This window comes from Acipenser ruthenus, chromosome 20, assembly GCF_902713425.1.
Source record: "Acipenser ruthenus chromosome 20, fAciRut3.2 maternal haplotype, whole genome shotgun sequence".
Lineage (NCBI taxonomy): Eukaryota > Metazoa > Chordata > Actinopteri > Acipenseriformes > Acipenseridae > Acipenser > Acipenser ruthenus.
Window position 1 is genome coordinate 469,772 of NC_081208.1, and position 12,255 is coordinate 482,026.

General features: G+C 44.5%; 1 protein-coding gene and 1 long non-coding RNA gene across 2 annotated transcripts; one reads left to right on the top strand and one right to left on the bottom strand.

The window, feature by feature from the left end:
• The first annotated feature begins 1,280 nt into the window (after positions 1-1,280).
• LOC117963809 (vesicle-associated membrane protein 3-like) lies at positions 1,281-7,789 on the top strand. The gene is made up of 5 exons (XM_058992974.1): positions 1,281-1,446; positions 4,704-4,806; positions 5,237-5,395; positions 5,590-5,641; positions 6,334-7,789. Coding segments are annotated over exons 1-5 (333 nt in total). The 5' UTR covers positions 1,281-1,444; the 3' UTR covers positions 6,351-7,789.
• A 17-nt stretch (positions 7,790-7,806) lies between these two features.
• Positions 7,807-9,881, bottom strand: LOC131698807 (uncharacterized). The gene is made up of 3 exons (XR_009307832.1): positions 9,762-9,881; positions 9,462-9,505; positions 7,807-8,755 (listed from the first exon to the last, which is right to left on the bottom strand). It is a non-coding gene; the product is annotated as an uncharacterized LOC131698807 (long non-coding RNA).
• Between the last annotated feature and the right edge of the window lie 2,374 nt (positions 9,882-12,255).

A 12,255-nucleotide genomic window follows, 5' to 3' on the forward strand; every position in this document is an offset into this window, starting at 1 on the left:
CTCTCTCTCCCTCTCTCTCTCTCTCCCTCTCTCCCTCCCTCTCTGTCTCTCTCCCTCTCTGTCTCTCTCTCTCTCTCTCTCCCTCTCTCTCTCTCTCCCTTCCTCTTTTGTAAGTTTTATTTTTGTAGCTGTGCATGTTAAGGCGTCACTGAATCGACAGAGATGTAAAAAAAAAAAAAAGAAAAAAGGAAAAAAAAGATAATTCAGCTGCTGAAGCCATGCAAAACGTTTTGAATTGCCCTTAAATATCGGAAGATGTTTTCTGAATGCTTTATATTCTTTCTGCTGTAAAATAATAAAAACAAAAACACAATGAATGAAAGTGTCTTCCGCTCTGTCCTGAGTGCGTCCTTTCTGTGTTTAATGCTTTGTGAGATCCCGTTTCAAGGTTTATCGCATCGTATGGTTTGAAATGAGAACGCTCCCTGTCTGTCTTGTGGGTGAGCTGTGTATCTCATGGTGACAACACAGGCTCCCGTTGCACAGCAGTCTGATCCATTCCTGGTTTCACTACGAGTTTATTAATAAGACACACCTGAGCTTGTTATCTATACACCCAGCTCTTAGTAAAACCTGGAATTAGTATTATTATGTATTTCTTAGCAGACGCCCTTATCCAGGGCGACTTACAATTGTTACAAGATATCACATTATTTTTACATACAATTACATTATTATTTTTTTACACATTATTTTTACATACAATTCCCCATTTATACAGTTGGGTTTTTACTGGAGCAATCTAGGTAAAGTACCTTGCTCAAGGGTACAGCAGCAGTGTCCCCACCGGGGATTGAACCCACGACCCTCCGGTCAAGAGTCCAGAGCCCTAACCACTACTCCACAATGGATGACACTGCTGTGCAATAGGAGACTTATTGCCACCCCTGCAACACAATAAACTTACTTAAAAAAATGAACCAACACAACTATAAATCATATTTTAAAAATGTATTGCCACGTTTTAAATGTAAGAAAACATGGATCATGGAGAAATTATTTTAAAAGCAGTATATTTTCATCAGAACTTCTGTATATTGAATTATATTTCACAGTGGGTACAAATATTGTACTGCACATTTTTAGACCCAATACCTAACTGAAATAATACCACAAAACAGACTCCTAATAATATTAATACTGACACTGAAATAGACTGCAGTGTAGTGTACAGCAGGGCACGGTAAATGTAAACGTGTGTGAAGGTCAGAAGTGGTGTTGTAAGTTTAATGGAGAGGAGGGGGGGTCGCGTTGATTAAGGTATGGCACACGGATTGAATTGCACTGTAATCGTCAGCCCCCTTGCCGGAGCACAGCCCGTTACTGTCTCTTTAAAACACTTCGTGTCAGTAGAAAGTTGTTGAGTCAAGCGAACAGCGCAGCTCCAAATAAAGTTGGTTCGGGTTAACTTGCTGGAAAGCAAAACAAAAACAAACAAACAGACATGTAAGTAATGTGTTTAATGTTTATAAATTGCAACGTGTGCATCGAGTTCACACCAGAGGACTGTCGGTATTCGGATTGAGAGCTGAATTTATATTTGCCACCCCCGAAACACCGCCAGTCTGCGGGCGGAAAGGCGGTGGTGGTTGTGAGGGTAGTTAGCAGGACAGGCCGAGGCTTCGTTTACAGTTCGGTCGTGTGGAAGGCCTGCAATATACCGTGTACATTTTCACGTAACTTTTAAAAACAAACTTTCTCTTTAAAAATGGGAACAGGGTTGTGTTGCACGCTAATTGTGTTTGTGTGTTTATATATAATATATATATATATATATATAATATATATATATATATATATATATATATATATATATATATATATGTATATATATATATAAAATGTGTGTATAATTAGCACAGTCGATTTGTAAAAGTCTTGCTGAAAGTCTAACTTCTGGTAAAGTTTATAAAATGCTGGGCAGGATACCGACCGGCCTGGTAAACGTGTTGCGCTGCAGCGGTGTTGTTTTGTACACAGCCCTTCACTGTGGACAGGAATACAATTTATAATGTATGCTATAAAATATAAACCAGTTTGGCTTCTTAGGTAAACATACGGGGTGCGTTCACGGAGATCACTCTGTGCACAATCTGACCAGTTTAGCCAAAGATCTTCCAAGAGTGATCTCCGTGAACGCGCCCACTGGTTAAACTGGTCAGATTCTGCGCACAGTGATCTCCGTGAACGCGCCCACTGGCTAAACTGGTCAGATTCTGCACAGAGTGATCTCCGTGAACGCGCCCACTGGTTAAACTGGTCAGATTCTGCACAGAGTGATCTCCGTGAACGCGCCCACTGGTTAAACTGGTCAGAATCTGCGCACAATGATCTCCGTGAACGCACCCTCCCTTTTATTTTGTAAGGGTGAATCTTGTCTAGTCGCTTTTTTAAAAAAAAAACAGGTTCCAGAAATCTATATAATGTTTTCATATTAGATGCTTTTTGTGAATATGTTGTAATTTCGCTAAGTTATGTTATATCTAAGTTTGTCCGTTTGTCTTTACGTAATTGTTCAGTTGCCTGCGTGTTCACAGGGTGTAGCCACAAAATCAGAATTAATGTCACTGTTTTACAGTGACGTTAGGAACAATATTATGCGAGTCAGCGGCGTAGTTATACCAAGTGCACATTTTCATGAAATATTATGCATTAAACATGACCTTTTGCTTTGTTAGAATAATAACATAAACCACACTAGTAAAACATTTTAAACCATTTTTTTTCATGCAGTCTAGACTGGAGTTATATACAGATATTTTCTCCTATATGCATTTGTTAAATTAAGTTTCACCGAAACAGCCAGCACAGTGCTGATGTGCTAAGCAATGAAATACCTGGACCTAGATGAATACAAAGTGATAGCAGTGCCCCAGCCATTATAGCAATGGCATATACTTAGAACCAAGCTGAAACAAGGTGCTGGATAAGAGTGGATGGAAAGAGTCACAAGAGCGTGCCACTGTCTGTGCAGGACCGGAATCACAGTGTAACATTAGACTGGGAGTGAAAGAAGCCGGAGACCGCAAGGAATCTTAATTTGTTATCGCATGTCACAGGCCCTCTCGCTGTGCTCCAGCTAGGATGTGCTTTCATCCACAAACGACCCAGTTTGGCCTCCCAAAGTCACGAGGATTTCCTTTCGTCACAGGGTCTATCACAATGGGTTTACAGGAACCAGTTTAATCTGTGGACGCACGCTGGACTGTGGTTAAAAGAAGTGGACAGCGGCTGTGGACAGTGTCCTCAGCACCGGACTGTGTTTTATTAAGCAAATAAGAAAGAAAGGCTAGATTCTTAACGCGTTTATGTCTTTAAGAGTCTGTAATATTCCAGTGAAATCAAATGGCTGCTGAGATCACAGAGGCAGTGGCTCCCTGGGTTCGTTTGGAGAGGCTCCTGTTTGCTGACAGTGAGCTCACCTTGCATGGTCTTTCCACATTTCAAGAGTAGTTGCGAGTTTCACTGTCCATCTACAGCTGGGCTGAGCAACACTGCGCCTCTCTACAGCACAAGGAGGTAAAAACAAAAGGGATATTGCAAAACTTATCGACAGGCATCAAAAATAGAATTGGCCTCCTATTCCATATAATGACAATAACCTTCCGCATCAGCGAACACAAGAGATCATGCCCCGGGCTAGTGTGAGACAACGACACTCAAAACAGCAAATCACTAAACTAGAGTAACCAAATCTATGAATTCCTGCAGCTCACAGAACTGCACTCCACTGCTGGGGTTGCACCCAGCAATGTACTGCATTCGTGTGAGAGGTACTTCTCCAGTGCCCCTAAACATCAGTGCAGTACTGAGAGTATTCAGGGCATGTCTGATGACAAACTCCCGCACTGAAATCTCTCCCCCTGTTTAAAGGTCTGTGAATTCTGCAACCAGTATTTTAGTTTACTTTCGATTGCTGGTCGTTTTGCAGGGCTGTGGTGCTCTCTCCTGGCCAGCAGTGGCATTACACTTTTAAATTTGCAGTAACCTGGGGCTGCAGAATCAACACGTACGTATGTGCTTGAAGAATTTCTAGCTGTAAAAGCAATGCTGAGCTAACTTCCTATTTGCTGTGGCTGCTCCTTCAGAATATTTATTACGGTTATCTGTGTGGAACAAGCTGTTATGACACAGGGCAGGGTTAAACCAAACAATATCATAAATTACAGGAACTTGATTGTTACAGTTAAGCTAGCCAGCAATCTCGAACATCACAACATTACAAATCTAACATATTAGCAGAGGAGGAAAGGGGTGAAAATGCGAGGGACAGGGCGACTTTCCTTAAAGATACAAAAACAAACCCAGCTAGCTGGCTCTGAATGAGTCACACCTAGAAATGGATAAAAAGGCCCCAGGCTTGTTATGTACAAAAGAAGCTGTTAGGAGGGATCCTAAAAATAGCCCTCGCGTTGATCTCACAGTGTTGACCCCACGTCACCCAGCTGTGCTTGCATAACCGTCATTAACGCTGTAAAAGTTCAAAGATTAATGGTTAAAGAAAAATGTGTGCGATACCATTTGTAAAAAAAAACAAAAAAAAACAGCTTTTGACAGCAATATAAAGAAGTTTCAATCAGTGCGTGAACATCCTGTTTATCCTTAACAAAAAAAAATAATTGTGTGTCAGGAGCAGCACGCCTTTGCAAAGTCTGGAAACAAAACAGAGTAAAACTGCAGCTGCATTTTGAATTTGTTCTCAGGTCTGCAGGTCCGGCTTCATCCCCCGCTCCCGGTGCCCCTGGCACAGCCCCGGCATCCGGGAACAACCGGCGCCTCCATCAGACCCAGGCCCAGGTGAACGAGGTAAGACCCCGACGGGACCAGTCAAGCCACTCGGAGGAGCCCTGACCAAGAGCTTCAGGATGCTACAAGAAGCTGTGTTAGTGTCGTGTGCACCGAAGAAGGCACTATCCCCCCCGAAATGTCTTTCTACTCCAGGGATGGAAATAAGACTCCAGTTGCAGAGTGTTTTTGAGCCGTTCCAGGATTTACTATGAGTTTTTAGTTAGCCACAGTGTAGAGGTCTCTAGCTAGTGTCTTACTCAACTCAGAGTAAAGCGTGGTGCGAGTCAGACTGCTCTGCAATGGGAGTCGTGTTTCCATTCCTGAAGTGTGCTATGCGTAATCCTGTCCTCCAATCCCCCGTCTGTCCTCATGTTGTTAAATCAAACGAGCCCGTGCTGTCCCTCACAAACTCCTTGTGTTAACCCTGTCCCCGCTTGTCCGTCCCCAGGTAGTGGACATCATGCGTGTGAACGTGGACAAAGTCCTGGAGCGAGACCAGAAGCTGTCCGAGCTGGACGACCGTGCGGACGCACTGCAGGCCGGGGCCTCCCAGTTCGAGACCAGCGCGGCCAGGCTGAAGAGAAAGTACTGGTGGAAGAACTGCAAGGTGCAAGCAAGCAATGGGTTCCTGTGTTTGAAACACGCAACATGCATGCTTAGTAATCACTGAAAAAAATTACTTAAGCCGTTGTCTTAGGGGAGTGGCTGTATCGGTTTATTAACTCTTTTCTTTTAGCTCTTAACTCCCAGGCAGAGCGAACGAAGGCATTTTGAATGTGTGTTTTCATTCTTCGTTTGCAGATGTGGGCTATACTGATAGCTGTTGTCCTGGTTATCATCATTATCATTATAAGTGAGTATTTGATCTCTCTTCGATACTCAGCAATTTTATTTTAGCTCGGGGGGGGGGGGGGGGGGTTCCAGTGGTTAAAGAAAAGGGGTTGCTACCAGGAGGTCCCCGGTTCAAATCCCGCCTCAGCCATTGACTCACTGTGTGTGTGTGACCCTGAGCAAGTCGCTTAACCTCCTTGTGCTCCGTCCTTCGGATGAGACGTAAAACAAACGAGGTCCTATTGGAAGTGACTCTGCGGCAGCAGTTATTGATGCATAGTTCACCCCCCCCCCCCCCCCGAGTCTCTGTAAGTCGCTTTGGATAAAAGCGCCTGCTAAATGACTAATTAATAATAATAGTACAAAAGAAAAATTTAAATATAAATTTTCAAATGCTATTCAGTGAGATTCTTGCAATATTTCCATGTGTATATTATTCCCAACACTATGCAGGGTTGGAAATAAGACTCTCAGTTTGATCCATTCCTGGTTTTCTCATGAGCTTAATAAGACACACCTGAGCTTGTTCCCAATATGCTGTGGCTGATCAAGCTCATAGTAAAACCTGGAATGGCTGACACTGCTGTGCAGTAGGAGTCTTATTACCTTCCCTGTCGCAAGTGTTGGATCGGGTGAACGGGTTTTTGAAGCCTGTGTATTGACAAGCGCTGGCCTGAAACTGCAGCCTGGTTTAACCCTTTCTTTGCTGTGCAGTTTGGAGCCAGGTGTAGGGAGCGTGCCTGGAGGAACGAAGAGAGAGAGGAGGAGAAAGTGACCACGACTTCCAGCACCAAAATCCTTCTGACTACTGTATTCCAGAGCCCGTGGTTTTGTAAAAAAAAAAATGATCTGAACAGGTTTTTAAAAAAAAATCATTATTATTATTATTAGTATTATTATTTTGGTGATTTATTGTTCTTTTTGAATGTAAAACAGTCTATAAACCTGAGTGGGGGAGACATTGGGTTAAGCACAGAGTGGATTAGTCACACAGTATATTCCACCAGCTGTTAATAAGAGCCACACTCCTCCTCCAGCGGCTGCCTGCCTGCCTGGTAGAGCAGGAAGGAAAAGCAAGGGATAGAAGACCCGTGGAGCTCAGTGTGGCGTCTGTTTCCATGCCATGGTGGTTCAGCTTTCTTTTATTTTTTTTTTAATTTCAAAATTGTTCCCGAGTTAACTTGCCAAAAAACACAGCCGCTGTGCCCCAAGCTCCCTGTCCGCCTGTACCTCTGTGATTACCCCTTGCCTTACCCTGCGTGGAAGATTGCTTCAGAGAACGAGGGATTTACAATGCAGACTGTTTATATATGAAATGTCAAGCGCGGGCCTGTGTGTGTTCCTTTCAATCGCACTGCCAACGAAAACGCCACTGCAGTGGAACTGAAGAAAACACAGCCTTTCTATTTAACAAAGCTGGCATACGCAGAGGCACACGTACCCGTAACATTTGAACGGTTTGCCAGAGTATGCATTGTTTTTAGTAGTGAGACATGACTCCACCGTGCCTTAATACTGTGTGTGTATATAGATATTTCTTTTTTTTTAACCTTAAAACATTAAAGATCCTCTCGTGTAGAGGGGGGGGAGGGGGAGGGCATTGCCAGTATTGTGCAGCGCAGCGGCTGCAGTAGGAAATGAAGGAGTGGGGCTGGCCTGCGGGAGTCTGGTTATAAAACCTGTTGAATTGAATGTAATTGCAGTGTGCATTGCTACAGTATATAACACTTTGTACTCTATACTCTAAAAGCAGAACTAAAACCACCTTACTGTACTTAAAAAGACCTTCAATGCCTGTGTTGTGTTGCCCGGGCAGTTTAACATTGTTTCTCGCTGTGGCTTACTTCACTGTTTGACTAGCTCCCTGTATATTGCACAGTATACACACACCAGTGCCTAAAGAAGTGTTGTTTTTTTAAAGCTGCTGTTTAATTTCATGTAATTTTTCTGTGATCTCCAGAACGGTCTTTCTATAATGAAACAAAGTGGCAAAAGACACACAGTAATGCGAGCCCAGGTCTGTGCCTGGTCATTCACACAATGTGCCTGTATGTGATTGTGGGTTTGTGTTTTATAAACCAGTGCAATTACTAAACGACCTAGCCTTACAACTCCTACGCTTTGGAGATGCCTGTATTGTTGCAAGTTTAATAAAAAAATGATTTCACGACTTTTATCAGCACGGCTGTTGTTGTTCTGAGTGATTATATAAAGCTCATCACGATGGCTTGCTTCAGGAAGCCGATACAGCCTCATTTCAAATGCTTGATTTCGAAGTAAAGAAATGAAAAGCGTTACTTCTGTACCTGCCTCATGTTGGCGTGAGCCCCTCCCTCCCTCTCTCTACCTCTCTCACTCCCTCTCTCCCTCATTACAAGTTCGTCAGAGCGGGGGAGGTAGCTGGTGCTGATGCCTTGTTAGAAACGGTTGCTAAGAACGTAATTGATCCTTTCTATACCTAGCTTTCTTTGCAAAGACCTGCTGTAGGATATATATATATATAATTATTTTTTTTTTTTTAAGTTCAGAAGAGGCAAAATTTAAGAACACCTTTTTCTTTGTTTGTTTTTTCTTGTGATATTTCTGAACCTGCTTCAGACTGAAGTGAAATCGAAACAGACTTTCAGTCGTTCAGATAAAAAACAACACATCAGACTGGGGTTCTTTTTTTTTCGAAACATGAAGTTTTATTGAAGATACAGTTTAGCATTCGAGAAGGCCGGTGAGTTGCCAGTAGATTGTTATTTACACGGTTTGTGCACAGCACTCCTTAACTGTTATAAAAAAATAACAGCGGCTGTACTTTTCATTACACATGCAAGGATTTGTGTGTGTGTGTGTCAGTGTGTCTCAGTGTGTGTGTCTGTCTCAGTGTGTGTGTGTGTCTCAGTGTGTGTCTCTGTCTCAGTGTGTGTGTGTCTCAGTGTGCGTGCGTTTCTCAGTGTGTGTCTCTGTCTCAGTGTGTGTGTGTCTCAGTGTGCGTGCGTTTCTCAGTGTGTGTGTGCGTGTTTCAGTGTGTGTCTCAGACGCAGTATTTCCAGAAGCATTCTGACGTGCTTCCTCTCTTCCTGAACTGGTTCCTGTTTCCCAGGATCCGGGTCATATGGGGGAGTCGGCTTTGCTTCTCCAAGAGGACCTGAGAGAGAACAGCGACATCATCGTCATGCGAGTGCACAAAACAGGTTCTGATACAGCCCTGTTAGCAGCTCACTGCATCTCTAACACAGCCCTGTTAGCAGCTCACTGCATCTCTAACACAGCCCTGTTAGCAGCTCACTGCATCTCTAACACAGCCCTGTTAGCAGCTCACTGCATCTCTAACACAGCCCTGTTAGCAGCTCACTGCATCTCTAACACAGCCCTGTTAGCAGCTCACTGCATCTCTAACACAGCCCTGTTAGCAGCTCACTGCATCTCTAACAACCCTGTTAGCAGCTCACTGCATCTCTAACACAACCCTGTTAGCAGCTCACTGCATCTCTAACACAACCCTGTTAGCAGCTCACTGCACTGCCAGTCAAAGGCTGTGCAGTCCTGAGGCAATTCCACTGGATGGCACTTCAGTAGCACTTGTACTGCATTGACTGGGGTGCTGAGTGATGCTTTAAAAGCCATGACCAGGGAGGGCAGTGAAAAGGGTTCTGAAGCTAACTAACCCTCAGGTCCATGATTATTACTATGATTCTTATTATTCTTATTATTATCTAAAAGAAGAAAAATCATTTTCCTTTCATTGTAACGTGTTAAACCCTCAAAACTCCTGCAACTCCCACTGCAGAGTGAGAACTGGTGCCAACGCTGTTGAAAGGTAGGCAGCTAGAGAGAGCTGCTGGACCCCCTACCTCTTTCACAGCTCCGCTCGGCATGTAGCCTCCTGTCCGCAGGCCTGCAAGAGAAACGAGAGACGCCTGTCACTGCGCTGCTGAGACTAGGGGGGGTTCACTGCAGGCATCGGAACTGTTATAGTTCAGCGTGGGATCTAGTTTGTGACCTCATCGTGATGTCATTAAGCCCAATTCAAATGACATCGCCTTACTCTTTTTAAACTCGTAAAAGCGACCGGGAGGGGGAGGCAGTAGTTTGTTCGTGCTGCAGTTTGTGTTGGTCGCTGTCCTCGTTTGTTTTCTAGTCGGAGTGCTTACCGTCACGGCTGATCTCCTCTGCAAGCAGGCTGGGGTAGGCGAGGAGAGCGGGCAGGCTCTGGGAGAGGTAGCTCTTATCAGCCGAGCTCAGAGCCTCCGAGTTCACACCGTGGCCCTCCTCCATCGACCCTGAAACATTGAACACAGAGCAGGAACACTGAACACTGAGCACAGTGCAGGAACACTGAGCACAGAGCAGGAACACTGAACACAGAGCAGGAACACTGAACACTGAGCACAGAGCAGGAACACTGAGCACAGAGCAGGAACACTGAACACAGAGCAGGAACACTGAACACTGAGCACAGAGCAGGAACACTGAACACAGAGCAGGAACACTGAGCACAGAGCAGGAACACTGAACACTGAACACAGAGCAGGAACACTGAGCACAGAGCACAGAGCAGGAACACTGAGCACAGAGCACAGAGCAGGAACACTGAGCACAGAGCAGGAACACTGAGCACAGAGCAGGAATACTGAACACAGAGCAGGAACACTGAGCACAGAGCAGGAACTGAACACAGAGCAGGAACACTGAGCACAGAGCAGGAACACTGAGCACAGAGCAGGAGAGGGGTTTGTAGCGACTGGGAAGGAATGGACTGTAATCTGCTCTGCTCTTCAGTAAGTTGTGTTGATTTTAAGCGAGCAGAATGAAAATAAATGTAACACCAGAGTAGAACAATATCAAACTGGTGTAACTGCTGCAGAGGTGATTGTGGCATCATTTAGATGTTACTTTACTAAATTAAGTGAGTCGCTCATCGACATGACAACACAGTGCCTTCTGCAATAAGCAGTCAAGCTGAATATTTTCAAAGCGTTTACTCCAGCCTTAATGAACTCTCCTATTTCTTTTGAAAAGCGAGACCTATTGCTGGTTGAGGAGCTGGTAACAATCTAATCAATCTAAAGTCTAAAGCCTGCATTGCCGCTGAAGATCATTTGGGAAGGGTATAGAAACTGTCATGCCACTGTAGCTGCCCTATACACGTGCATTGCCTCTTTTAAATAATACAGATCTATTATTGCATTGCCATTGCAGTGCCACTGTCTGTCTGCCTGCATTGCCGCTGAAGATCATTTGGGAATGGTATAGTTAGAATGCTGTCATCTCATTCTACCGATGGCAGCCTCTTACCATTGTAACTGCCCTTGTGCTGGCCATTGCCAAGCGCTATAATACGGAAGCTCATTTAGAAAGAGCTGCCAAAGTGCTTTCACAAAAGCAATCATTGATAAGATATCTATCTATCTATCAATCTATCTCTATCTATATTTAAAAAGCTTACCTTGGACTGAGTAAGCCATCTCGCTGGAGTCTGTGATGGGGTGGGAGAGCAGATTCCAGGAGAGGCTGAGGAGGATGAAGCAGGCGAGGAGAAGCTTGCACATCATGGTGTTTCTTCTGGAGGTCAGAGGGCTCTTCTGAGGTGCTGTGTGCAGGTTCACAAGTCCAGTAGGAGTCCTGAGTCACTTCTGCTCTCTCCCTCGCTCCGAACTGCACTTATATACCCCACCAGCCATCCCGCTCCTCCATCCTCCTCCTCCTCCCTGCCTCTCTCCACGTTGCTCCGAAATTAATATTTTACGAAGGACACGTTTGCTTATAAACTAATCCCATTTCGGGCCGGGGCGGCCGGCCGCGCGTCAGTTTATTCAATTTATTCAATTTGATGTATTTCAATTTATCCATAAGTCCATAAATTTGAGGAACGCAGGTGTGCAAAGTGCTTTCCTATTAGGTGACGGGGTGGGGGTTGATGAATTCAGATGGTGTATTGAGATCAGCCCTGAGTTATGAGGGACGGACTGGTCAGTGGATGGCTCTGGTGGGCACTCAGGTGGATTTACGGCCAGTGGAGAAGCCTGATTCAGGCTGACATTGGCCTATGTCCAGACAGGATGAAATGAGATGCCATTTCCCCAACTGAGCCTTTTTTACAGCTGGATCTTGACTGATGTTTCTCTCCGGCTATTATCAGTGAAGCTCTTTCCTCCCTGTTGCTAGCAACGTTGCCTCCTGATGTGTGTGTGCTCTTCGATTGAAAAGCATCACTGTGATACCCGGTACAGTGCCAGGGCTCTATTTTAATGATCTAAGCAGCGGCGGGTCTTAATACCACCGGTCAGTACTGGCAATAGATACCACAGCTAGTCAACCGATCAAAAATCATCGACTCCTTTGACAGCTAGCGCCAGCTCCCTTATAAAAGTTTCCCACAGTAAAAGCACAGCAAAGTGTAATAAAGTACACTGAAAGTCTGGTAAAGCCCAGAGAGGTACAGTAACGCATATTCAAGAAAAAAAAAACCACTAGATTATAAATGCATAGTATACCATGGAGGGGAAAGAGATTTACTATGCAAATGTAATGTGGTAGGACTTGGGTAAGGGCTCTCACTGTGCAAGGCGGTTTGCTTTGTGTATGTCTTTCAATATCAAGTCTATTATCAGTGTTTATTGAGTTTATAGGCGGTGATGTTACACT